This window comes from Haliaeetus leucocephalus, unplaced genomic scaffold, assembly GCF_000737465.1.
Source record: "Haliaeetus leucocephalus isolate CR32 unplaced genomic scaffold, Haliaeetus_leucocephalus-4.0 Scaffold228, whole genome shotgun sequence".
Lineage (NCBI taxonomy): Eukaryota > Metazoa > Chordata > Aves > Accipitriformes > Accipitridae > Haliaeetus > Haliaeetus leucocephalus.
Genome location: NW_010972664.1, coordinates 16,835,378 through 16,859,300, shown reverse-complemented (window position 1 = coordinate 16,859,300; position 23,923 = coordinate 16,835,378). Strand labels below are relative to the sequence as shown.

General features: G+C 46.3%; 2 protein-coding genes across 14 annotated transcripts in view; one reads left to right on the top strand and one right to left on the bottom strand.

Annotated features, from left to right (window-relative positions):
- ST3GAL6 (ST3 beta-galactoside alpha-2,3-sialyltransferase 6) overlaps positions 1-23,923 on the top strand; it is a 90,284-nt gene that overhangs the window by 37,910 nt on the left and 28,451 nt on the right. For 11 of the 12 annotated variants that reach the window (XM_010567369.1, XM_010567361.1, XM_010567359.1 and 8 more), the window contains 2 exons: positions 2,168-2,320; positions 4,028-4,895. In XM_010567369.1, coding sequence (XP_010565671.1) covers positions 2,168-2,320; positions 4,028-4,108 — 234 coding nt within the window. In that variant the 3' untranslated portion in view covers positions 4,109-4,895. Of the gene's footprint in view, positions 1-2,167; positions 2,321-4,027; positions 4,896-23,923 lie in introns of those variants that run through there. The other variant, XM_010567362.1, reaches the window with a different exon arrangement.
- COL8A1 (collagen, type VIII, alpha 1) overlaps positions 7,041-23,923 on the bottom strand; it is a 96,907-nt gene continuing 80,024 nt past the window's right edge. The window contains exons 4-5 of one of the 2 annotated variants that reach the window (XM_010567372.1): positions 15,387-15,702; positions 7,041-13,506 (exon numbers count right to left, since the gene is read on the bottom strand). In XM_010567372.1, coding sequence (XP_010565674.1) covers positions 11,600-13,506; positions 15,387-15,699 — 2,220 coding nt within the window. In that variant the 5' untranslated portion in view covers positions 15,700-15,702 and the 3' untranslated portion in view covers positions 7,041-11,599. Of the gene's footprint in view, positions 13,507-15,386; positions 15,714-23,923 lie in introns of those variants that run through there. The other variant, XM_010567371.1, reaches the window with a different exon arrangement.

The following is a 23,923-nucleotide window of genomic DNA, read 5'->3' as shown; positions in this document are numbered from 1 at the left end:
GTTTTGCAGCCCCTTGTCTCCGGCAGCAGCAATGGTCAAGCTCAGGTGTGCTTTTCCTCTCTTTTCCTGCTATCTCAGAGGTGGGCTATGACTGGGAGCCTGCACGTCTGCAGTTGCTCTGGCACAGCTTGGTTAAGCTGCGGATCATGCCTCGGGGGTTCCCATGGGCAGGGCAGCCTTTTGCAGGACCCACCTGGGAGCCTTTTGTCCCTTAGTGTGTCCCTGGGGAGGGCTGGTGCTGCCTTTGCTGTCCTGTGCTTCAGCCCCCTCTGCCTGCAGGAGACGCCGAAGACCAGTGTTGCTTTCCCTGCTGTCTCTGCCTTTTCCATTAAGCCAATCTCATGTTCCCTGGGTGCGCATTTCTGTGCAGTCCAGCAAGCATTTCTGTTTCTTTGTTAGCAACTGTGATGGTGTTAGGAGAGCTGGGAAGAACAACTGTAAAATCGGATGTGCTGCCCCAGCAGCACTGAAGTCAGAAAGTGTTGCAGAGTTATTCCAGGGCTGTGCCTATTCCCATTAAACGTGACTGGCCGAACAAATTTCATTACAGGCTGAGACTATCTGGATATGGCTAGGGTGCTAGCACGATAATACATTTTAAAAGTAGTTTTGCTTTTTTTAGTATATTCTTTTGGGGTGAACTTTATGATAGCCAAAGGTAAACAGAGCTAGTTGCAACCTGTAACGTTCCTGATACTTCCAAATAGCACTAATCCTGACATGTAGCATTCCTGCCATAATTTTGGGGTGCTGTTTGGTACAGATATGGCAACAGAGCCACCACTAAGTTTATGATATTGGTCCCCCAAGGCAGAAAGTTATTTTGCTACCTGGCAGGAGCCCTGGGCTATAGTGTGCATTTTAAGTTGATGTTATTTCTGGAGTACTCTAAGAATTGTATAAAGGTACAAAAAAAATTCTACGTGAAAGTTGATAGTTCAATTCTGTGACTTTAATTAGGTTACAGAGCAGATGTTGGTAACTTTTTCCTGGGGATTTGTTTTTTTATCATATGATACAAAAAATATTTTTCTGTATCGAGTGCATCTGCCTTCTCTCTGTCCAGAGTTGTCCAGTACTGGCTTGCCTGCTTCGTTTTCAGAGGCAAATGAACAGAGTCCTGCATAAGAGTTCAAAAAAGCATGTGCCTTTGCGTTCAGTTTAAGTTTCGATTGCAGCTACTGAAAGCATATAACTCATTTAGTCTCTGAGAAAATTGTTATTCTAGCTAAAAAGGGAATTAATGCCTGAAAGTTTTGTCCATTTCTGGGGACGCTTTTTCCCCTCAGCTTCATCTGTTGGTCTAATGAAAGAGTTCACCTCTCTTTACAAACCTTGCCTCATTTACTTCCCCAGATCATTTTAGCCACTGCTGCTGCAACAGTCATGTACTTCATCATGGGATAGGACAGATGTTGGCAATGAGTTGTTCTATGCTATTGTAAGAAATGCTAGTTTTCGGTTAGGTGCTCTTAATTTTGCACAGTTAAAACCTGTTTATGACCTGCTCTTGATATTTTACATTGCATTTAATTCTGAGCTATCTTACTGTAGGGAGAAATATGCAATTTTGTTTACAGTTCCTCTTCTTCTAATGGAAATAGTGGGGGAAAGTCTAAAATCGTGTTCTTCTAGAATTTCCCTGCTTTGAAAAAGTTCAAATGCAGCCAAATTCATGTAGCAGTAGCATTCATGCGTTTTTTTAGTTTGGTGTTAATGAAGATTTGAGGTGTGTCATGTTGTTCTGTTCGTCTGGATCTCCATTGTCTAGAAAATTATGAACACGTCTGCTCATTCAGTCAAATTTGATGGGGTGAAATGGTCTCCAATATGTTGAAGCCTGACTGGTTTCATGAGAGTAGGTTGCTGAGCAGAGGGATGGAGAGACCTTCCTGATGCCTGTGGGGAGGGAAGGGCTACAGTATGGGCTCAGCCCTCACTAGAAACAGGAGAATCCCAGGGAAGGCCAACATAGCAGACACCCTGGTCATGGAAAACCTGCAGGCAGTACTGTACTCCTTCTAAGACGTGAGGGGATCAAACTACAAAACCAAACATCTGTAGAAGAGCCAGGCTGCCTGATTTCTGCTTTCTTTGCTCTTAGGTTTGCTGTTCCTGTTAAGCTGCCAGTTATTTATGTATGCATGCTCTTTGTGTTTCATTTTAGAAACCCAAGCATCCAACAACGGGGCTAATTGCCATTACACTAGCATTTCACATTTGCCATGAAGTTCACATGGCAGGCTTCAAGTACGACTTCACTGACAGAAACAGTTCTTTGCACTACTATGGCAATGACACCATGTCTCAGATGATGCAGGTAACAAACACTTGTTTATGCTGAGAGAAATATAGCTGGTAACTGGAGAAGACAATTCAGTATAGGTAGAAGTGTGGACTGCAGGTCAGAAAGGTCTCTGATCTTCTCCTGGTTCAGCTGCTCATGGGTTAACATTGCTTGAATCTCTTAATCTCTGCTTTTCTTTCTGAAAAATGTGGATAATGATATGTGTCCTTTGTGCTACACCATATTCTGCAACATTGGCATGAGACACATCCGTTTTTATGTTCTGTTTTGCTTTGCTGGTGTTATCCTTAGGCTACGCAGCTCTTGTTCATAGAAGCATATTTGCTAGCACTGTCAGAACATGGATAGTGTTGTTTCTGTTTGCGTTCTCTTTTTCCTTGGCACTTACTTGCACAATTTGTCATAGTTACCAAACCTCTTAAAAAAGAGAACGAGCAAAGGGAAATGGAAGGAGTTAAGACCTATAAACTTGCAGTTAGGAAAAGAACTGAATTTCAGAAATTGAAAGCAGAAAAGAAAAGCAGCTCTTTGAGAGGGGTAGGAAGAGAAGGAACTGCTTCCAGGCGGGGGAAGCCACAACTCACCGGGAGAGGGAGCAGCAGGAGGCTGGCAAACATCAGGGATGCCTTCTCTTCCCTCCTGCTTTGCTATGGTCATGCCTCCATTTTCTTTTATGTCTCTGCTCTTGTCTTCAGCTCTGTACTCTGAGATCTCAGCCCTTTACCTCAATGTGAACAGTTCTCTCTTCCATGTGCATGCCTAGTGCATGTGGGGACCATTTTCTCTCCTCCTCCCTCTTCTGAAGAGGGAAGGACAGGGGCAATGCCCATAGGAGCCTCTCATGTCTCTCTGAGGACTCCTAGGTGCCTGCTGCTCTGAGATAATTTTCCTCTGACACTGAACTCACCTCCATTTTGAGGACTTCTCTCTGCAGGTGCTTTTTTGCAATGTATACCAAGCTTGGGTAAGGTTGATCACTAGTTGAATAGACATCCCTAAGTTTCCTAAAACCTTGAAACTTTAAAAAACAAACTACTAAGCAAAACGCTTGTCATTAATTCTTCAGTGGCGTTAAGTTGTAAATATTATACTATATCTGTATAATCTTTTATGCAGTATGTATATTAATTTTAATTTACTGGATTCATTGTCTTAAGATTGTCAGTAAACTTACTTCCCTTGTGCTGTCCTCCACTAACCTCAGTGGTCCCTTGTGTATCCAGGATCTGGATACAGCATAGAAGATGGGTTGGTTTTGGCTTGTTGAAACTGATTGTCAGGATGTATCCAATTTACAAATGCCTGATGTGTGCCTTTCAAGAACCTGCATGGAACTTGGAGAATTAGTAATTTTCTGACTGCTTGTGCTGTAAATGTCATTATGTAGCTGTTCCCTCTAAGCACAGGGAGGAGCTGGTAGAGTTAGTAATGGTAGGACTTCTGTGAGACCACGTCTCACCCATTCTTGCCACTGAAGGATCATCCCTTTTTGTTCATGTCCTAATGGAGGATCTAATCTAGTTTTGAGTAATAGAGTACTCACCTGTTTTCTTGGGAGACTGTGCTACAGCCTTTGCCAAGAAGTCTTTTCCCCAGAGCTTTCCTACTCTTAGCATCTTCCAGGTATCACAAGTAACTAAAAAGGAAAGAACAACGAAGTGATGCTTCTTGTAATAATTTGAGTTTAATTTCTTTTATTATTCCCTCACATCTCTTTAGAATGAATATCACAACATCGATGCTGAGCAGAAATTTTTGAAGAAGCTTATAGACAAGAACTTTGTGGTCAATTTGACATGAAAGCTGAATGGAAAATATGAAGAACAATCGCTATTTTCAAGATTTGAAAATTTTTTATTTTTTGTACAACTTTTTTATTTTTTAAGTGCAGCATAACTGTTTACTGTTTAAAAAGAGCACAGAAACCTCATCAAGGCAGAAGCTTCTTCTAAGCCTGAGGGTAATGAACTATTGCAAACAGAGTTAACTGAATTTCTGTGAAGCTATTTAAATAATGGGAAAACCATGGAACTTTCAGCTGAAAGTATCAGGGATATATAAAAATGTGATTCACATCACTTATTTATGAGCAAGAACTCTTTCCAAATGATTACTTCTCTGGAATACTTCTGTTTCTGATGTTGTCCTCCAAAAGAGTTACACTGTCAAGAGACTGAGACAACCAGTGTTTAATTAGTAGATGGATGTCTTGTATGTCTGTCCTGTAGTATGAAAATGGCTTTAAAATTATGCCTATAAATGATTACTGTGTGTTTGGGAGAAGGGGGAACATACAGAGTGTACAGGTTTTGGTCTGCCTTGCTCCTGAGGAGGGGACATCCATCTTCAGCAAAGAAGCGACAGCTTCTGCGCTGGCCATTGACTATCGATAGACTCTGAACTGCTGCTTGTCTTTGCCGAAGGTGAGGACCCTTTGGTCTGATTTGTGGAGATGTTGGTATTGACAATGCTCATGTTGTACCCAGTTTATGGAAAACCATACTCCCCGTGCTGTGCGTCTAATAAATTTTACAGTTGGTGACTTGACTTAGAAAAGAGGGAGTATGAAGACTGAAGAGTTGTCCTAGACCACAACAGAAACGTGAGCTGGGACAGAGATGTTCATGCCTGCGTTTTAATTTAGAGCCAATGCTTGTTGGATTCCTAGATCTTCAGGACAGGATCTCGTGTATCTTTCTGTTCACTCCCCAAGAATCGGCATGTATTTCCGAACCAGCAAAATCTTCTTTCTCAGGTGCTGTAATGCGTCTCCACCTTTGAAATGCATCGATATGAGCAATGAATGTTCCCATTTTTGGCAGTAGAGTGTGCTAGGGAATATGCAAGGTGTACCTCAGCTGAATTATCATTTGGCTTCTGTTTACCTCTGCTGTCTTGACATTTAGGTTTAAAGGATGTGGCTGAACTAAATCATTTAGTGGTGGGAACTTAACTTGGGATTTTAACTGAAACTTTTAATGAGACATTTATATTTCCAGTCTTTGTTTGTCTTGCACAAGCCTGCTGAATAAGTTAAATCTGCCTGGGAATGGCCTTAACAACTGTCAAAGAACAACAAGTAATACGCTGTTCCAGTTCTCTTATAGGGCGTATATATAATTGTTTTTTAGTTGTGGCACATTTGCTTGAACATCTTGTGGTTATCTTGATCAATCACACCTAAAGAAAGCACAAAGAAGTCCACTTGAAAAAAAGTCTTTTAAGTTGGTAGAAAAACGTTTGCTGCTTTTTAGTACAATTATGTAGAGAGTTTTAGTACATTTAGAAGGAGTGCAAACAATTACAATATGAATACAAACCTCTAGCAGGTCAAGAGCATGCTATTTGTGCTTTCAGAAGCTGAGGATTACAAGAGTACTGAACACAATTCCTTTGCTGCAGCATTGAAGTGACCAAAGAGTCATCTTTCTTTTTTCCTATTTCTCTTGTGGAGTGCAATAGGTATTTAAAAAAACCCACCTGCCTGTAGTTCTCATCTCCCTCTTTAAAGCCTTGGCTCTGCCATTTGGGAATTAGTGAGGGCAGTGTGATTTGGAAGGCAGCCACAGCTGAAGGGGAGGCGGCTTCTGTTTTCACCTCATGACTCCTGAGCTTTGGTCCATTTCAGGCAAATTGGACATACCTGAAGTAACTTTGTATGTCATAAAATTCTGCGGCAGGGGCTGGGGAAGGACCCAGACGTGTCCCCAGCAAGGGACAGGCTGTGCCATGGTGTCCTGCCAGCTGGACGTGTGTCCCTTGGGCCCAGATGCTGCTGCAGGGGGTGGTCCCTTGTCCAGCCGTGCGCAGGGCGGCAGGCGAAAGCATGGAGGAGAGGGGAGAGCTGGAGGTGCTGGAGCACCGGAGCAGGTGACTGTGGTGGTGGAAATGGAGGAAACCAGAATTTCTTCACCAGGTGGCAGAAGGGCTCTTGCTCAGTTATTTGCATTTTCTTTTTTTTTTCTTTTTAAACATGCACATTTCTGAGGCTTTGAGGAGATCTTTGCTTAAAAATCTGGATACAAGCAGGTGGGGTTTTGCATCAGAAAACAGTGACACTGCTGTCTTTGTTTCTACCAGCATTTATTTCTCATGATTATTTCAGTTAATTAAAAAGGTTTGTATGTGACTCTGCAGCCCCAGACCTGCAGTGGTTTAGACTACTGACAGTAGCAATTCCCATGAAAAAAATGCCGAGGTAAGGGTTTTCACAAAGGTCGTGGTGTTGTCCGAGCTCTCTTTGTATAGAGGTCCTTGGCAGATCTTGGAGACCATTGAGAGCGGAGCCAGGCAGAAGCAGACGGCTGCCTCTTCCCACTCAAAACCCATGGTCGCTCCCAGAGCCAGGCTCCCAGCTCTCCCATGGCCTGCCGCCACGGATCCAGCCGCATCCGTGTGACATCATGCAGTACGCTGACTGAGAGGATTTTTGCCAGGAGGTCTGTTAAATTTGCCCTCTCCTTGCAGTGCCTGGTTCTTGTGATGGTGTAGGCTGTGGTTCTGAGGATGTGGTTATTTTCTCTGTTTTATTTCCTCTCTGGAGATATTCTTCCCACTAATTAAACTGACTCCTCCTCCTAATTTTCCTAGGAGGTTTTCTGCTTTTTGGGGGTTTTGTTCTGCTATAGTTAGAATCCCCCAAAAACAATTGGAAAAAAGGCTTCATTGCAAGCAAATGGTGTCCTCACCCCTCAACTCTTTTACTGAAGATAGACTCCCTTTTTTTTTTTTAACTACATCAGCTGTTGTCTTCCTAACACTATTATTTTTTTTTAATAATGTTTGGTATTCTCAATGCATTTAGTATGCTGTCTACAAGCATTTATCCCTGTTGGCTGCTCCTTTTTATTTTTTATTAAGCCTCCCTATTTGTATGACTGACTTCTTTTTTAAATTAAGCAGTACTCCTGGGGATATTTTTCCCCCACTTCTGTGCTCCTGCAGGGATGTTGAGTCTGCGTGTGCCGAGGTTGCTGTTGCAGGGTGGCTGAGTAACTTTTAGAGCCAGACCTGTTCTCTTGGGACTGAGCCAAGAGCTGATACTATTGATAAACTACGAGGTACTAGTTCTTTGGAAAGCACAGCTTATAGGCCAGTAGCTTTTAGCTTCAATGATAAGCGGTGAGCCAACTGCTTCATTTCCCCCTGCCGTAAGATGTTTTGGTAGGATTCTGTGTACACCAGCCCTGCTTCATCACTGTCACCCGCTTCATGTGGTCATTTCTGCTCCTCCATGCCTTGAGAACAGGTATCGCTTTTACACTAACTTCATGTAGGTAAGTATAGTGCGTTTCTCAGTAATGGCCACAGACCACAGCTTCTATTCTATCCAGGCAGACGTTTTCACAGGTGTTTTGCAATACCAAAGACTTCCCCTGGCACTTTCTAAGAAAAGCAATAATGCTAACTCTAAATACTTAGATTATTTTTTTTTTTCTGAGAGTGAGTTGCTATTAAGATTTTCTTTTTCCATTTTTACTATTCCTGAAAGTGAAGTCTCTGCACTGAACTTCCCTGTCAAAGCTACCCAATTTTGTGATCGCAGCATCAGCAGCAAAGCTGTGAAATTTTGAATCCCAGGGTGCTGCCAGCTTTATTTCCATGTCTGGTAATGGTGTAACTATGTAGGTACCCAGTGTCTCCCATCAGTTTTTTTTCCTGTATCAATTGCAAAGTCAGATGCTCCCACCCCTTCTTCCTCTGTCCTGTTCTCCAGCAGCCTGCTGAATTTCAAGACAGCAGCATCTTACAGCAAAGGTGCTCCTGCATTTTATCTGCCACCCCCTCAAAACGCTGTGCTGTCAGAAAGACTTAGCTCTAAGATACCAAAGCACACACAAAACAGGCAGGATGCCGTACATCAGCTGAAAGCTGTGTTTGGCTCGGACTTCTAGGGGGATTTTGTTGTTGTTCTCTGTTGGGAAAGTATTTTTTCCTCTGCTGTAATAATTAAAGGAAGTACAGAGATATGACTAAAGAAGAAAGGTCACAAACTATTGCACTAAATACAAATCTGAGAGTGCCTAAAAGATATTACTAAATGACATTTCCAGTGACTGTATTGGTGATGATAATACAGAATCACAACTGTGGTGTTTAATAATTAGTGTGTGGTACCTCTTGTTTCCTATGCTGTGCTTTCCTTTTTAACAATGCCCTGGGAGGTAGTATAAATACCTTAACTTTTAAGTGGGGTCTGATTTTTAAGAACATATGAAGCTCAACATCTGTTTTTGGTATTGGTAAATACTTATTTTATTTGCCATTTGTCTTAAGTTTTATATGCCTTTAAAGTGCCAGCTGTATTTTGAAGACATTCTTACGGTTGTTTCAAGTGAAATTTTGAATGCTACAAATGGAAAGAGATTATTCTCCTGTGAATAAACTGTGTTAAAGACGGTGCCCTCAGGCTGATTTTTGCAAGGTCAGTGCTCTCTGTGTGTGTGTGTGTGCACGCGTGCCCAGCCCCATTATTAATGGTGTGTAAAGTACACACAGCGTTGTCAGATACCGTATCGAGTTTCAGAACAAACTTTGGTGCTTAGCAGAGCAAACAGTGCTGAAAATTTTTGAACCTAGGTAGGCTGAGCTGTACTGCGGGTGGAGATCTCACTCCAGGCTGAGTAAAAGTAAAACTGATGTAGTTTTTGTAAGTAAGATCAAGAGCAGCATACTCCTGATTTTAATTTTTCATAGTTTTTTAATCTTGCCTGTCTTATTGGGGACTTTCAGGGGAATGCTAAAATAAAAGATGCTTAACTAAAAGGATGGCCTGTGACGAAAGACTTTTGATAGAATGTGAAAGGCGCTGATTGTGATACTTTGCTCATGTTTTGTTTTCTCTTTCTCTTTGTGCAGTAAAAATGAGATGCTGGGGAGCGGGGAGCCGCTTAGCCAGCGGCTTCAGGGAGTCTAAGGGAGAGGTAGAAAACGATTACCTGGCACAAGTAGGTATTCAGTGCATTCATTTTAGTATTGACAGTTTAGGATTTTTCCAGCTTGGAGGAAATGCCTGTCTTTGAGGTGAGACTGGGGGAGCCACACCATGGGTTATCATTTACTCCCTGCAGTGGAGCCACTTGAATAGTGATGTTGATCAGTGACAAATATGTTGCCACTTTCACATGAGGTTTTTGCTGCAGGTGGAAAAATGGGGAGGGGTGGGAAAAGCTGTTTCCAAATCACAGGGAGAGCCAGGCATGTGGTGTGCATCTCCCAGCCTGGGCAGCCAGCTCTGGCTCTTTAGGGGAGCACAAACCCTTAACAGTGCCACCCCACGATGTCCCATTTCTTGCCTTCCTGCGCGCTGCCCCGTGCCTCGTTAAGCTGCAGTCCCATGTTGGCTTGCGCTGAGCAGGTGCCCGTTCCTGTGGGCTGCCTGCGGGAGCCCCTCGCTCTGTGCATTGCCCCCAGCCCCAGCCACACTCTCCCACTAAATGCGACGCCAGGACAGTGCGTTCCCCCCAGTGGCATAGGGCAGGTTTTGCCAGTAGAGGGGAGCTAAAGAAAAGGGAATCTCATTTTTTTTCACATCAGGCTGTCAGTGGTTTCAGAGAGTCCTTGTGGTCTGATACATGAATTCAGCAGGTTGATTGCTCCTTCTAACAGTTCTGCTGAATGAAGACAGGATTTTTTTTTTTAAAGATATTTAATAAGATATTTTTTTCAAATCAGTACAAAAATTTTAAATACAAAATTATTTGCTTTTGACATATCTCATATATTCCGGGAGCATACTGAAGTTACCAATGCCTGGTAAACTGTCCGTCTGTTCCTGCCACCATTCCATAAAATTTCTGAGATAAAGCACCACATTATACCACTGGAGTCCTTAGTCAATGTTAGACTGCATTAAACTCTGCATTTAAATAATGGTAATGCCAGTTAAATCCAATCTTAGTTCTGCATGAAAAATCTAGTTCATTTTTGAATCAAAAGCAGTAGCATTAGCTAAAGACATTGAAGAAGTGATGAGTATTTAACTCTTTCAACTAGCGTAACAGTGTGTGATGTGCAGCACTGTACAGGGAACCACAGCAAAGTACACTGCCCTTTGGAAACAAATACTTTTGAGGTGAGATTAGCACCATTGATGAACAGACAGCTCTTTCCGAGAAGTTGCCTTCCTCACGTACAGAAAGAATCGAGGCCTGCAGGTTCTCCTTGACAATAGGTAACATATAAATAAGGATTGGAAATCAGCTTCTATATAAAACGAAGTTCTCAGATAAATGTGCATGATCAGTATTGCTGATAAAGTTACCAGTTGATCTCAAACAACAAATTAGTTAATTAGCAGAGAGCGCTACTTCTGCTTTGCCTAGTCATTGAAGAGTAAACTGATTTAACTTCTGCTGAGTGGCAGACTAGGTGTCTCTTCTGACAAGCCAAACAGATGCAGGTTCTTAGCATGAGCACAGACATCCCAGCAAATTTATACCACCCTGCTGTATTGCCACGTGTTGGCCAAAATGTCTCAATCACGTGGCACAAAGCAAATGGGGAACCCTTCATTTTTATCTCTGATCTACCTCATCTACTTCAGCCGTGCAAATGCAGATGGAGGCTTTTCGAGTGCTGTGGCATTTGGAGGTGAACCCAGCACCTGCTGGAGTCAGGGGCGGTGTTCTGGGTCTAATGACTGCTGGAGAAGGCTCGTGGGGAATTGTTACACCATCAGTATTCCTTTTCCATCATAAATAAATTGTTCAGCAAAAAACCACACCTGCAGGGATATTTTGTGTGTGGGGAAGGGAAATAAAGGTCTCCAGCTAAGAGAACCTTTGCTTGTCAGGCAAACCTGCTGTCAAAAAAAAAAACCACCCCAAAACCCCACCCAAACAAATAAAAAGCCACTCAAGTTTTTCCATGTAGTTTGAGACTGACCTACTCTGGTTTAAGTTACTGGTTTTCATTTCAACTATGATCAATGCAACAGTCAAATATGCAACAGGAGTGAGTGACGTACGCTGATTTGAACCTTAGTACTGAATTACGGTGAATGAAATGAAGTAAGCATGGCATCACAGAAATATATAATGTACAGCTCCTATGTCCCCCTCAGGTGCAAAACAACTGTTTATGAACCTGATACACATCTCTAGATATGTTCACCACACTTTTTTTTTTATAACTAGCTGTGCATAATGTTAAACTTCAGGTTTTTTTGGTTTTTTTGTACAAGATGGTCCAAAACGGTCATAAAATGCATCTTTCATGGTATAAGAGTTTGAAGCAGAGAAGAAAGGTTTTGATTTTTGTGTGTATGTTTGTGTGCGTCTGGTTTTTGTTTTACATGGGATACAATAAATATCCTGAAAAAGACGAATGAACGTACTGCCCGGCATAGAGTCCTGCCGCCTGCTCAGATGGCATTTGAACGTAAACCTTGTCTCCGTGCGTCAGCTGGACAACAGCGCTGCCCGAAGCCTGGTCCAGGAAGCCCTTCTTGTACTCGTCGTAGGTGTACATCAGCGGCTCGTTGTTCTTGAACAACGCCACCCAGACGCTGGCCCCTTTACAGTGGACGTGGTAGGCAAAGTAGTAGACGCCGGGGATCTCGCAGGTGAAGATCCCTGTCTGGGGGTTGTAGTTTTGCCGGCCGTTGTAGAGGAGCTTGTCGAACTTCACGGGCACCCCAACCCGGGGGAAGGGGGTGAGGAGCTCCGCCGTGAACGCGGGCATCTCGTAGACGGCGCCGCCAGCCTTGCCTTTCTTGCCCATGTAGCCGTAGGGGGGCTTGATGCCGTCTATCCCCGGCCCCACCTCGGGCAGGTACTGTCCCACGGCTGGCGGAGTGGGTGGGATGATGACTGGGGGACCTGGGGGCCCGGGGGGGCCGGGTGGTCCCTGGAGTCCTGGCTGGCCAGGGGGACCAAGCGCCCCGGGCTTCCCCGGGGGTCCTTGCAGCCCCGCGGCGCCGGGTTTGCCCACGCCAGGGAAGCCGGGGGGTCCAGGCAGGCCGGGCTCCCCCTTGGCCCCTGGCAGTCCTGGGGGGCCGATGGGACCGCTGGGTCCCGCGATGCCCGGGATGCCCGAGGGGCCCTGAAGCCCCTGGGCACCGGGGAGCCCCGGCTCGCCCTTTGGCCCCACAAGCCCTGGGACACCTGGCAGCCCCGGCAAGCCTTTGTGCCCAGCTTCCCCCTTGGGCCCTGTGGGGCCCGGCAGCCCTCGCAGCCCAGGGGCCCCCACTTCCCCAGGAAAGCCTGGCTTTCCTGGGAACCCCTGCAGGCCGGGTTCACCCTTGGGGCCAACGGGTCCTGGTGGCCCCACAGCGCCGACTTCTCCTTTGGGTCCCGGGAAGCCGGCGGCTCCCGGGGGGCCCATGATGCCGGGCAGTCCTGGCTGGCCGGGCTCCCCCGGCGGCCCCCCCATGCCAGGCGGCCCCGCGTGCCCCTTCTCCCCCTTGGGCCCCAGGGGGCCGGGCAGACCACCCACGCCACGCTCACCTTTGGGCCCAGGGAAGCCTGGCTTGCCCACCCCGGGGAGGCCAGGGGGCCCCGGCAGGCCTGGCAGGCCTTGCTCCCCTTTGCCACCCGGGAAGCCCGGCTGGCCAGGGAGGCCATCCTGGCCAGGTTTGCCAACGCCGGGCAGGCCGGGAGGGCCTTGGATCCCGGGGGCCCCCGGGGGCCCCTGCAGCCCCAGCTCTCCAGGGGGTCCGGGTTTGCCCAGGGGTCCCTGCGGGCCAGGGAAGCCAACCATGCCCGGCTTGCCGACCCCCGGCAGCCCCACAGGGCCTGGGGGGCCAGGCAGCCCAGGTGGACCCTTCAGCCCCGGCAAACCCGGGATCCCGACGCCTTTCTCCCCTTTTGGTCCTGGGATCCCGGGGGCTCCCGGGGGTCCCTTCAGCCCAGGCTCGCCCTTTGGCCCCGGTTGTCCCTGCAGCCCCGGAGCACCCGCTTTCCCTATGCCGGGAAGGCCATGAGGCCCCGGCGGTCCTTGCGGCCCGGGTATCCCCATGGGCCCAATATCCCCCTTCGGCCCCATCTCCCCTCTTGGCCCTGGGGGCCCCATGACCCCCGGTTTCCCTGGCATCCCTGGCAAGCCCGGCTTCCCGATTCCTGGATATCCTTGTGGGCCCGGTTTTCCTTTGGCTCCTGGGACGCCGTGACCCGGTAATCCTGGTGGCCCCGGCGGCCCTCTTGGTCCAGGCTCACCGGGGGGACCTTGCTCACCCCTAAGACTCCGCACAGGTATTTCTGGGTTGGGAAAAGAAGAAAAAAAGAAAAGGGGAGGGGGAGAGACAAAAGGTGATTGCAGTCGCATCCTTTGAGAAACACAAAGGTAGTTTTGAATTGAATGTGCTTGCTACGATGTCTCTTAGTTTTGTGGCAGGTGGGGAGGCAGAGCTGGCCAGTTACAGGTTGGTGTTTGGAACAAAAAGGATGTTCCTACTGTTTCACATACTCCAAATTTGCATGCATGTTTCTGTTTCCATAAAATAATTATTTTGCATCATATTTGCTTATTTTCTGCCATGCAAAAGCCATTTGCCCTTTACTAGTGTTTTCCACCTATACAATCTTAAGCAGCAAAGTCTGCCTTTTGTCCCATATTGCTGTTGACTAACCTACTTTTAAGAGTTTTCGCAGGACACTGCTCAGTGCAGTGCTTGAGCAGCTGCTCAGTGCTCTCATGCTGTAGGAGGAGGTCTGGCATAAAAGTGCTTTTGCTGGAGGGGCTTACACTAGCAAGATCAATTAAAAAAGATTGTGTCAGTAAGAAGTTTGTATGTAGGTATGACTGCATTTTCACCAAGACTGTGGTTCCCACTACAATATTACTGGAAACCTACAGCCTTACCCAGCGTTGCTAAGCTCCCACAGGTTTTCGGTGCAGCCATGTCTAGTTAGAGCTCTTCTAAACACTTCACAAAATATTTTTATTGTCCAAACCCACACTTTTGTGTATGTGATCACTTAGCATTGCAGGTCAGGGTGAGGGAGTTGCTGCGTGGGAGTGGTTGTGCTGGGGTTGGTTGCCTTTCAAGCTGCAGGCTTTTTGTCTTAGGTGAAAAGTCTGCTTCTCTCTGGCTCTAAAATGGATAAAGAAATGAGAGGTTTGGGGGAAGGGGAGAGATGAGGTTTCAGGGCAAGAGAATTAACTGTTCTTTGGGAGGCAGAAACCCTCCCTCTCTGCACATGTTGTGTTTTATGCACGTAGAAAACCTCCTTTGCTCACGAGATGGGTTGATTTTACAACAACCAGTCGTGCTGGTTCAGACATTCCAAAAATAGGCCCTGAAATCTTCCATTTTCCTCTGAAGCCAGCGGATGCTGTGGTTACGCTGAACCCGCAATAAGAGGAAGAAGAGTTAACCAGCTTGTCTGAAGTCGCACAGATGCTCACTGTCCTCACAAGGGTCTTATGACACTGGGTGTTCCTGGTTGTTGTTTGTATTTTGGAGACATTTTGTTGTTTTTGTAAACATCTTAATATTGTCCAGACTTCCTTTACTGAATACTGAAAGTGCTTGTACGTGCAGACTCACGCAGTAATGCCCTGCACCTTCAATGCCTCCATTATGCCCATAAATAACCTACAGAAAGAGGACTGCAGAGTCAGAAGAGCAATTGTATGTTTTTATCTGCAAACCTCTAAATCACAGGGTCTGGACAAATTCAGACAGAACTGTGATATTCCTCTAAATTCAGATCTTGGGGCTCTTAGCTCTTATTTCGTGTCCCTTCGCTGCAGTGAGAGTAGGAGCACCTCCAGGCAGGACCCTGGCCTATCCACCTGGGCCGTGATTTGAAACCCCATCAGAGGGTTTTCTGCAGGCAGATGGGATTACAAGGTTTTTCCTAGCCTTCAGCAAGCACCCAAACGGAGCCACCCAGGAGCCTGGAGGATGACTGTGGCCTTGCTCTGGTGACCCTGAGCTGCCCCACAGATCACGTGAGCCCATTTGTCCACCGGTGGCCAGGTACCAACCTGGCCAGTCCTTGGGGCACATGGGTGCCATGCCCAGCCTGCAGCAGCCTGCTCCCCATCTTCAGTGTCCCCCCTCCCAGGCCAATGGTGCTGTAGGGCATCAGGCAGGACCGTGCAGGGGCGGCGAGGGACCTGCCAAGCCTACCTTTCTCTTTCTTGGGAGCCATGTCTTTGCCGAGCAGAGGCATCTGCGGGACCTCCTTCATGTACTGAGGCAGATGGGGGTACTCTTTCCCGTACTGCATGTGGGGCACCTCCTTGCCCATGTGCTGCATCGGGATGCCTTCTTTGCCCAGTGGCATGTGAGGTACTTGTTGTCCAAGGGGTTGGTACTGGGGCACCTGGGGTGGCAGCTGCTTGATCCCATAGTAGACGCCACCTTGAGCAGACCTCACCAGCTCTAGGTAAACAGTGACAGCCACTGCCAACAGCTGGACAGGAAAGAGCAGCACGGCCATCACCTGCGAAAAACACAACAAACCCCACAGTTGGCAGAAAATGTTTTTTTGTGTTGTGCATTTCCCATTAGGGCTGACCTGCTCTCATTTTCTGTGGCAATCTGGACCTAAACCTCCGCAGACTGGCTCTGGTTTGTGTGTTGGCCTGGAGGACATCCTGCAGCAGGCCTGCACCTGGTTTATTGGAGGCTCTTGCTCAAATAGCACTATTATAGCAAAAGTCCTTATATGCATTTAGTTTTCTACTACCCCGCACACACCAGGCGGTGCCCTCTGTGGTTTCTCCATATGGGGACCCACTCCTTCCCATCCCCAAGCTGCCATGTGCCACTTTGTTGCTTATGTCAGTGCCATGACACAAGGTTTGGGGAGCTCTGCTGCAAGCTCTGGCACAGGGGGAGAGCAGGCAGGGGCCTGTGAGGATCTCTGAACAGCTTTCTGCCCAAGGAAGCTAAATTATCCACACCCCTTCTGCTATGCTTTCCATAGCAATGAAAGCTCAGTTTCTGCAGCTTAAATCTGTGCCTAGGATTGTACCCCATGGCTGCAGAGTCCAGCGGCTCGCTCTCTATTTCTATCGCAGCTCCTTGCCAGCTTTCCTCCTAAGCTGAGCTCTGATCCTCTCAGCCTTCACCCAGAAGAACTGGGCCATCTAGGGGCTGTCTGGGCCATCGCTGCCTCCGGGCAGGATCAGCTAACCCAAGCCTTTCTCCAGGGGTGTTCAACTATTTTCTAAAGGTCTCCCCCACTGCAGACCCTGTCACCTCCCCAGGCAGCCCATCCTAGCACCTCACCAGCCCTGCTAACACAACGGAACAGGGTTGTTTTTTCTTTTTCTTCCTTATCAAAATATAAGCTTGGGACTTCTCGTCCCATCTGCTGTTGGCTTTCCTTTCTGCAGTAGGAGCATTACTAGCAGGTGAGCAGCAAATCAGGAATCGGGAACTCCCTAAACAAGTGCAAATTTGGGGGCAGCCTGAGGTAACAAGGAGAGTCTCCACGTGTTCGACTGTTTTGCAGTTTGTCTCACAACCAAGCCCGGTAGGCAAGTCCTGCTCTTTTCAAATGCAGGTGGCAATTGCTAGGCCTGATGGCTGTCCCCTCCTCGTCCCTGCTTTTCCACCATGCAAAGATGCCTTGCATCCAACTGGGGCACCTGGAAAAGCCCCCACCACACACGCACCCTGGCAGAGCTTTGCCAAACTGCTCGTCAGGACTCGCTCCCAGCAGCTGCTGAGCCCAGGTGTGGTGAGGGTGGCCCGAGGAGGCAGCGAGGGCTTTGTGCCACCTACTTATTTTCTTGTCCTTCCCCCACAGCCTGGCTCGACATAGAGAACAAAAAAGCCCCTCAGTCCTTGGCAAAGGGGCTCAGCACCGTGCCCCCTGTGCCTTGGGAGGTATCTTTTGGAGGGAGAAGCTTTCCACCTTTTCCTGCTGTGGCTGTTCCCTGCCTGAGAAGAGCTGCTCGTGGGGCTGCAGCCGTGGCTCCCCTGCGCAGGGTGATTCTGCAGCATGTGGGAGGACCCCCCTCGCTTAGAGGGCAGCGCGACCCGACATGGGCTGGGACGTGTCCTCGCGGGGCCCTGCAGAGACTTGGCTTTGGGCAGGCGAGGCCACTGCCGAGAGCCAGAGGAAAGTGTGAGAGGTACGTGGGGTCGGAGGGAGGAAAGGTATTTATGGAGGAGAGGGCAGCAAGTGGCTGCGCTGGCCTCCTCTAATGCTGCATAGTGTACAGTAGGCTTCTAAAATGGGCCTGTAAATAATTTGGGAGGGTGGGACTTTGCAACACATCTGTGAGGGACTCATGCCCAGTGGGCAGAGCGTGTGAGTGGGCTGCAGGGTGGCTGTGAAACTTGCTGAGCTCAGGGAGCGGGTCAATGGCACTGCAGGCATCGAACCCCGGAGTCACAACTTGCGTTTTCCCCACTCACTGCTATACCTCTCAGCTTGAGCAAAGGGTGGGCTGGTATGGACCATCCCCGAGAAATTGCTGCTCTCGCTGCTCTGTGCTGTGGTGGAGGTTATTGACCAGGTGGCAACATCGGGTAGCACTTAGTTCTTACGTTTTACTCCTGCTCAAAGTTCTCTACTCAGTCTGCGTTAGCAAAGCACCTGGAGAAATACTCACTGCTCTTTTAAAACATTTCTCCTTCATTTTGTTCTATGAGCTCTCAATGGAAATTAGTGTATCATCATTACTGATGGTGTAAATCTAAAATTGTGTAGTTGAAACAACCAGTAGAAGGTTAATATTTTCAATAATGCTCCTAAATAGACAAATTAACTAGAGAGAAGTTGGAACTGTGTTAACAGCAAACCAAACCATTTAAGAAAATGAAATATTAGTGAATAAACACTAGATGGAGCATATGTTGCACAGCTGAATTTCTACAGTCACTTTCTCTCCCAGGAATTTAAGGTCTTGGATGTAACCAGCTGCCATGTGGCAAAAAAAACCAGAGCCAAGATGTACAGGAGTTTGTAAGTGTAGCTAAAGCCCAGGCACAGTTGCTCATCCTTGTTCAGCAAAGCATTTCAGCAAATGCTTCATCTCCAGTGAGTTGAATGTGGCTTTTAGCCCATGGCTGGCAGCTTTGCTGTGAGCTAAAGGATTAGGGCCTTAGGACACGGTATTTCTGCTTTAAGCTTAATGGCACCGGACTGCGAGGACAGCCTGTGTGGGGTCAGTTACTGTGGCTCAGCTGGGATGTGGTAACTTACCTGCTGCAGCTTCATCTGGGCACATAGACCCTAAGCAGCCTTGGGGTTTCTTTTTTTTTTTTTTTTTTTTTTTTTTTTTTTTGTTGTTGTGGGGGGGGTATCCCCAGTCTTGTCTCTGTTGGCCCTTCTGTTCCTTTCTGTACCATAGCAAGTAACTGGCTGCAGCTTTGGCTCTCTGTAGCTGAGTAGGGTAACACCTGCCTCAGTTTGCAGGGAAATATCCCGGCTACTGGAAAACTTGCAATATTCTGTGCATCTCTCCCAAATGAAAAGCATTGCCTGTATGAAGAGGGAAATGCAGTGAAACCTTTTAAAAAAACATTAGAAGATACTGGATGATTAAGGACTGTTGTTGAAACCTACAAATATGAAGGGCGGGGTGGATTTTGAAGAATGAGGTTATTAAATTAACTTCTTGGCTACTTTGTTGTTCTGGTGGCCAGTTTTGGGGTTTTGTTTTTTTAAAGAGATGACCTCAGTGGAATAAGTGGAGAGGGAAATAGGTAAAATTCCTTTGGATGTGATTTTTCTCCTTGTTTTTATTACAAAACATGGGCTTTGTGTGCGAGTGGGAGCTATTTGAAATAATTGGAAAAAATTTCCTACGGGGAGACACCAGCCTGCCCGCAGCTCAGGGTGAACTCGACCTCCCGCTGCTTGTCCTGAGCTCCCTCGGCCCTGCTGAGCATCACGCGATGCACCTGCATTTGACAGTTGTGACCACACAGCACACAAGATGTTTTTGTGTGTGCGTGTGGAAATTTCGAGGGAGATCAGGCAAGACTTCTAGAGATAGGAAGGCTCCAGAAAATGAGGTGATCTCACTACATCTGTGTTTCTTTAGTGTTTTTTGACTCATCCTAACCAAAACAGTGTGGCCTGGAAATGACAAATTGCTTCTCATCTATTGATTTTGGCTGGGGCTGGTGCCTGTGACTAGCTGAGGTGGAAGGTGGGGGTTTTTTACTGAACAACCTCAGGCTAGATGGGACTTGGCCAATACCTTTGTGGGAGGAGGTCAGAGCCTCCCCGGCAGCCTCATGTGAGCTGTCTGGGTCTTGGGATCTGCTGCAGGTACTTGGGAAGCGGCCTGTGTTCAGCACCGGCCTTATGGCTCATCTCTCCCCCTGCTCCCAAGGGAAGGAGGGATCTGACAAAATTAGTCTTCAAGAGAAATGTGGTAGAGTTGTATGTGCGACTGCTGCTGCTCACTGCCTCCCGCCAGTGGGTCCAGCTGGATTATCACTATCAGATACCTATGTCACTATAAGGCAAGCCTGCCCTGAAGCATGAGGGATGCCTGGGACAGTTTTTCCGTGTTTCAGCTCACTGCCTGTCTCATCCTACTCACCTTCTCTAAAAAGTTATTTATGTACTGAGAGAGACAGAAGTTGAAGGTCCTTTTTTCTGCCCTGAAGTTTTTTTTTCTGAATGCCTGGGTGCACAGCTCTTGTTGTTTGAAGACCTTGCTAGGAAACCACCAGCATCTTTAAATGCCTGAAAGCTACTGAAAATCTTGCTCTCGTTTTTTGAAAGAAGCGTATAGATCCTAAATGTTGGACGGGTCCTCCAGAACTTGGGGACAGCAAAAGGAGACTTTCCCAGCAGTGACAGGACTTAAGGAAAATACCAGAGTGAGGAGGCAAAAAATCTGTGCTGAAGATGCAGCCAAAGTGTAAGACTTCCCACACCCTTCACTCAAATCCCAGCAATTTAAGGATCATCTCCAAACACATTCATGTAATGTGATCTGATATGCTTTCAAAGGTGTCTGTCAGTGGAGCAGTAAGCTGGCTTTGAAGTGGGATTTTCCTGGGTTTCTGTCAGAAAGCAATGGGAATGTGTCTACGTATTTATGGCAGGTAAATCAGTGCATGCGTGCACCTTTAGAGAAGCCAAAGGCTTGGAGAAAGCCGAGTTTTACCTTAAATGTTTGAATGGCTGAAGAAAGATGGAGGAGAAGCAACTGTGCCTTCATAGAGTGTGACGCATCATTTTGCACCAGTCTTTCAGATTAAGACACAATAAATGTTTTGCTTTACCTAGGGTGGGGCAAGCCACTCGAGGGCAAAGGAACATTATCCTAAACCACAGTGTTCAGCTGCTTGTGTGTGAACGTGTGTGGTTGGCTCTGTGGGTGAGAGAGATTCCCTGAAAAAACACATTTTTACAGGCAAAGCTCAAGTGAGAACATTTCTCAATAACCTCTTTGGTAGAGCTGTTCTCCTGAGAAAACTAGAAAGGACCTTCCTCTGGCTATTTGCATTTGTCAGTAGAAACTGAAGACAAAACAAAATGTACTAGCAGTCATAATTCTTAAATTGGTGTGAAGAAATAATGGCTGGTTTAGCCTAATTGTGTAAAGAATGTATGGAAAGAGTGATGCCTGTCCATGTGGGACTTGAAATCATAGGTGGTCTTGCAAAGGGTGGAAGCCAGACCTCAATTTTGTTGGTTCTTACAGGGAAGTGATCACTCTGCAACCAATTTGGGGGTTAACTGAAATTTACCCATGTCTCAGAACCTCTAACATACTCACCCAGAGACTAGCCCAATGGGTTTAATGTACCACGCATTGCTTTTGAACTGCTATATTTCCCAAAGAGGCATAAGGCATGAGTAGGTCTTGGTGACCTGAACTCTTATGCCCTGAGGTCCCTTCCACAGGGGCTGCCTAAAGCTGCAGGGACCCGTTCCTGCTGCTGTGGGATTGAAGTGGGATTTTCCTGGGTTTCTGTCAGAAAGCAATGGGAATGTGTCTACATATTTATGGCAGGTAAATCAGTGCATGCGTGCACCTTTAGAGAAGCCAAAGGCTTGGAGAAAGCCGAGTTTTACCTTAACTGTTTGAATGTCTGAAGGAAGATGGAGGAGAAGCAACTGTGCCTTCATAGCGGGGATGGACTTGCTAGCGCTCAGGTTTCCACGTCGAAAATGACTGCTGCAAAACTCTCAAAATAAAAATCCTGGTGACTCTGGAGATCTTTTTGCCTAGAAGATCCTACTAAAAAAATGTTTGATGCTGAAAAGATTAATTCTCTAGGATGTTTTTGACTCAATATCAAAAGTGGCTAGGAACGTGGCTACTTTTGGAATAACCCTGATACTTGGTAATACGATCAGTTATCTACAATGATGTATCCAGGTATAGCTCTGCTCTTGGGCACAGGGGGTTCCAATACCACGGGAACATTATAAACCTTGCTAAAGTCTCTCGGTCATATAGAGGCATGCAGGGACAGCATAATGCAATGGAAAAGGCAAATAATGTGTTACCATGTGTGTAAGTAGTAACACCGCTGTGTTGCAGAGAGCTGGTGGGTTAGATGCACAGTAGCCCTCCGTGGGGAGTTAGTTCCCTGGCTGTCCCCCAGCTTGTAGGCAGAGGTACGTGGCAGCTCATGCAGAATCAAAGAAGGGCTTGTAAGAGAAAGCTACAAAGTCTTCACAAGGCGATAACCATTTTTCTTCTGTTTTCATTTTTAGTGTTACTTTGGTAACATTCTGTACTGTTCCTGTTTTGTACAATATGGTTCCCTTAAATCGCCAGGTTATACATGCAAGCGTATATGTTTTTGTTAAGGTTCGCACCACCTGAAAAGCATTAGATTAATCACTGGGCATATAATTTATTTTTGGCATTTGTAAACTAATTCTGTTAGCCAGCTATCTTTCTTCTAAGAAATTTTAGCACAAAATGAGAAGAGCAGCTATCAAGGCCTTAGTTCTGTAGTCACTCAGCACCAGTGGATAGTTGGGGTGAATTCAAGTGGGGGATGTCTTTAGATGTGAAAAGGCAAGCAAATGCTGATTATTGTTCTCAGCAGGAGTGCTGTGGTAAGTGACTTGAGCAGTGATCTTCCCAGCACATTGTTGTTCATGGTTTTCAAAGACACTATTTCAAAAATTAATCTCAGCTAAAATTAGTCTCTGGATCATTAAACTCCTTTGAGGACTAACTTGTCAGTCAGTGAGTACTTTCTGACAGGATCTGAGGATACCCTGTACAGCCCAGAGACCGAATTTTAGTGGGAACTCATATTTTCAGGAGCAGGAAAAAACGACAACCTTCTGCTTGCCAAATAATTTTGTATTTACTCAGAGCTTAGGGTGCCATTTAATACACACTTCATTCACCACTTGAATATAAAGCACTCTTCTGCCTTTCTGTGCTAAACAAGGTTTTATGTAATTCAGACAGATGTTTTCAAATTTGCAATCAAACTAATTAAACTCAGTCTGGGGGGGTTTCTTTCTGAAAGTTCAGTCATACTCCACATAAAAACAGGGAGTGAAGGCAACCAAATGCAACTTGGCAGAGATTTCCTCTGAAAGCTAACCAGTTTCATAACACAAATTAAGACTAGCTACACTGATTTAATCTCATTTTCAGCAGTAAAGAGCAGGAGGACGGTAAGGGAGAGCGCAGCCCCTTTGCGAGGGCTCAGCCATGCTGTTGGCAGGAGACAGTTGCTCCATGCCCGACTTCAGCCCAAGCGGTTTTGGGGTCCCACATCACTTTACTTTTAAGGGTGCCTCCAGCTTCATTGAAGGTGATACCTGTTTCTTGAGTAGGCAAAGAGTTTACCTTGCTAAAGTTTACCTGTGCATTCGGTAGGGAGGAAAGTGGGATTTATGGTAAATGTAATCCTGCCTTCTTGCCTCTTGTGACACTCTCCCACAGAGATTAAGTTGGGTTTTTTTTTTCCCCTCTCTCCTTTTCACTGTCCCCTCCAAGGAAACAAAGTAGTGTTGAGTGTCTGTGTTCAGTTTAGATTACCAAGAAACAGCTATTGTTTGGTACGTGAAAAATAAATTAAATCATATTTTGCTCAAGGTCTAACAACTGCGTCTGATTATCATGTGGTATTTACTAAATCTAAGACAGTCATAACAAGGATTGTCATAATAAACATTTTAAAATGCACACATGTATAAACCTGCTGATAATGAGGAATATTCGACATGTGGCAGATGTCTATTTCTATTTTTTTTTTTAATCAAAATGGTGCCTACAGTTGGTTTCTTAGAGAAGTGTGAAAAAACATCTAAATAAATGGCTTCATCTTAAAAACTGATAATCATCTATAAGCTATCTTTGGCTTCAGTGGTAATTATATGATCTTTTCTTGCAATGCCTGGGGAGATCTCTGTTTATCCATTTGTAAACCCATTTCCAAAGACAAAGCAACTGCCTCTGCTCCAATCTTTTTGCAATACATTCGTGCGTGTGCTCAGTCTGGATGGTCACCCAGCTCTCTGTATGAAAATGGCACCCTTGGACTTCCTCCATTTCTTACTTCCAAACAGTGTATATTTGCATGTGTGTCTGTATCTACATATATAGGAAAATAGTTGTCTGTGTGCAGGTATTTATGTGTGCATATATGTGAAAACACACATCCTGGGACTAGAAGCAGCCATGGTGAGAAGGAGAAATTAGGCCATGCAGGCATAATTATGTTGCCTTTAGTCTTCTCCCCATGCCTAGTCTGCTGCAAGC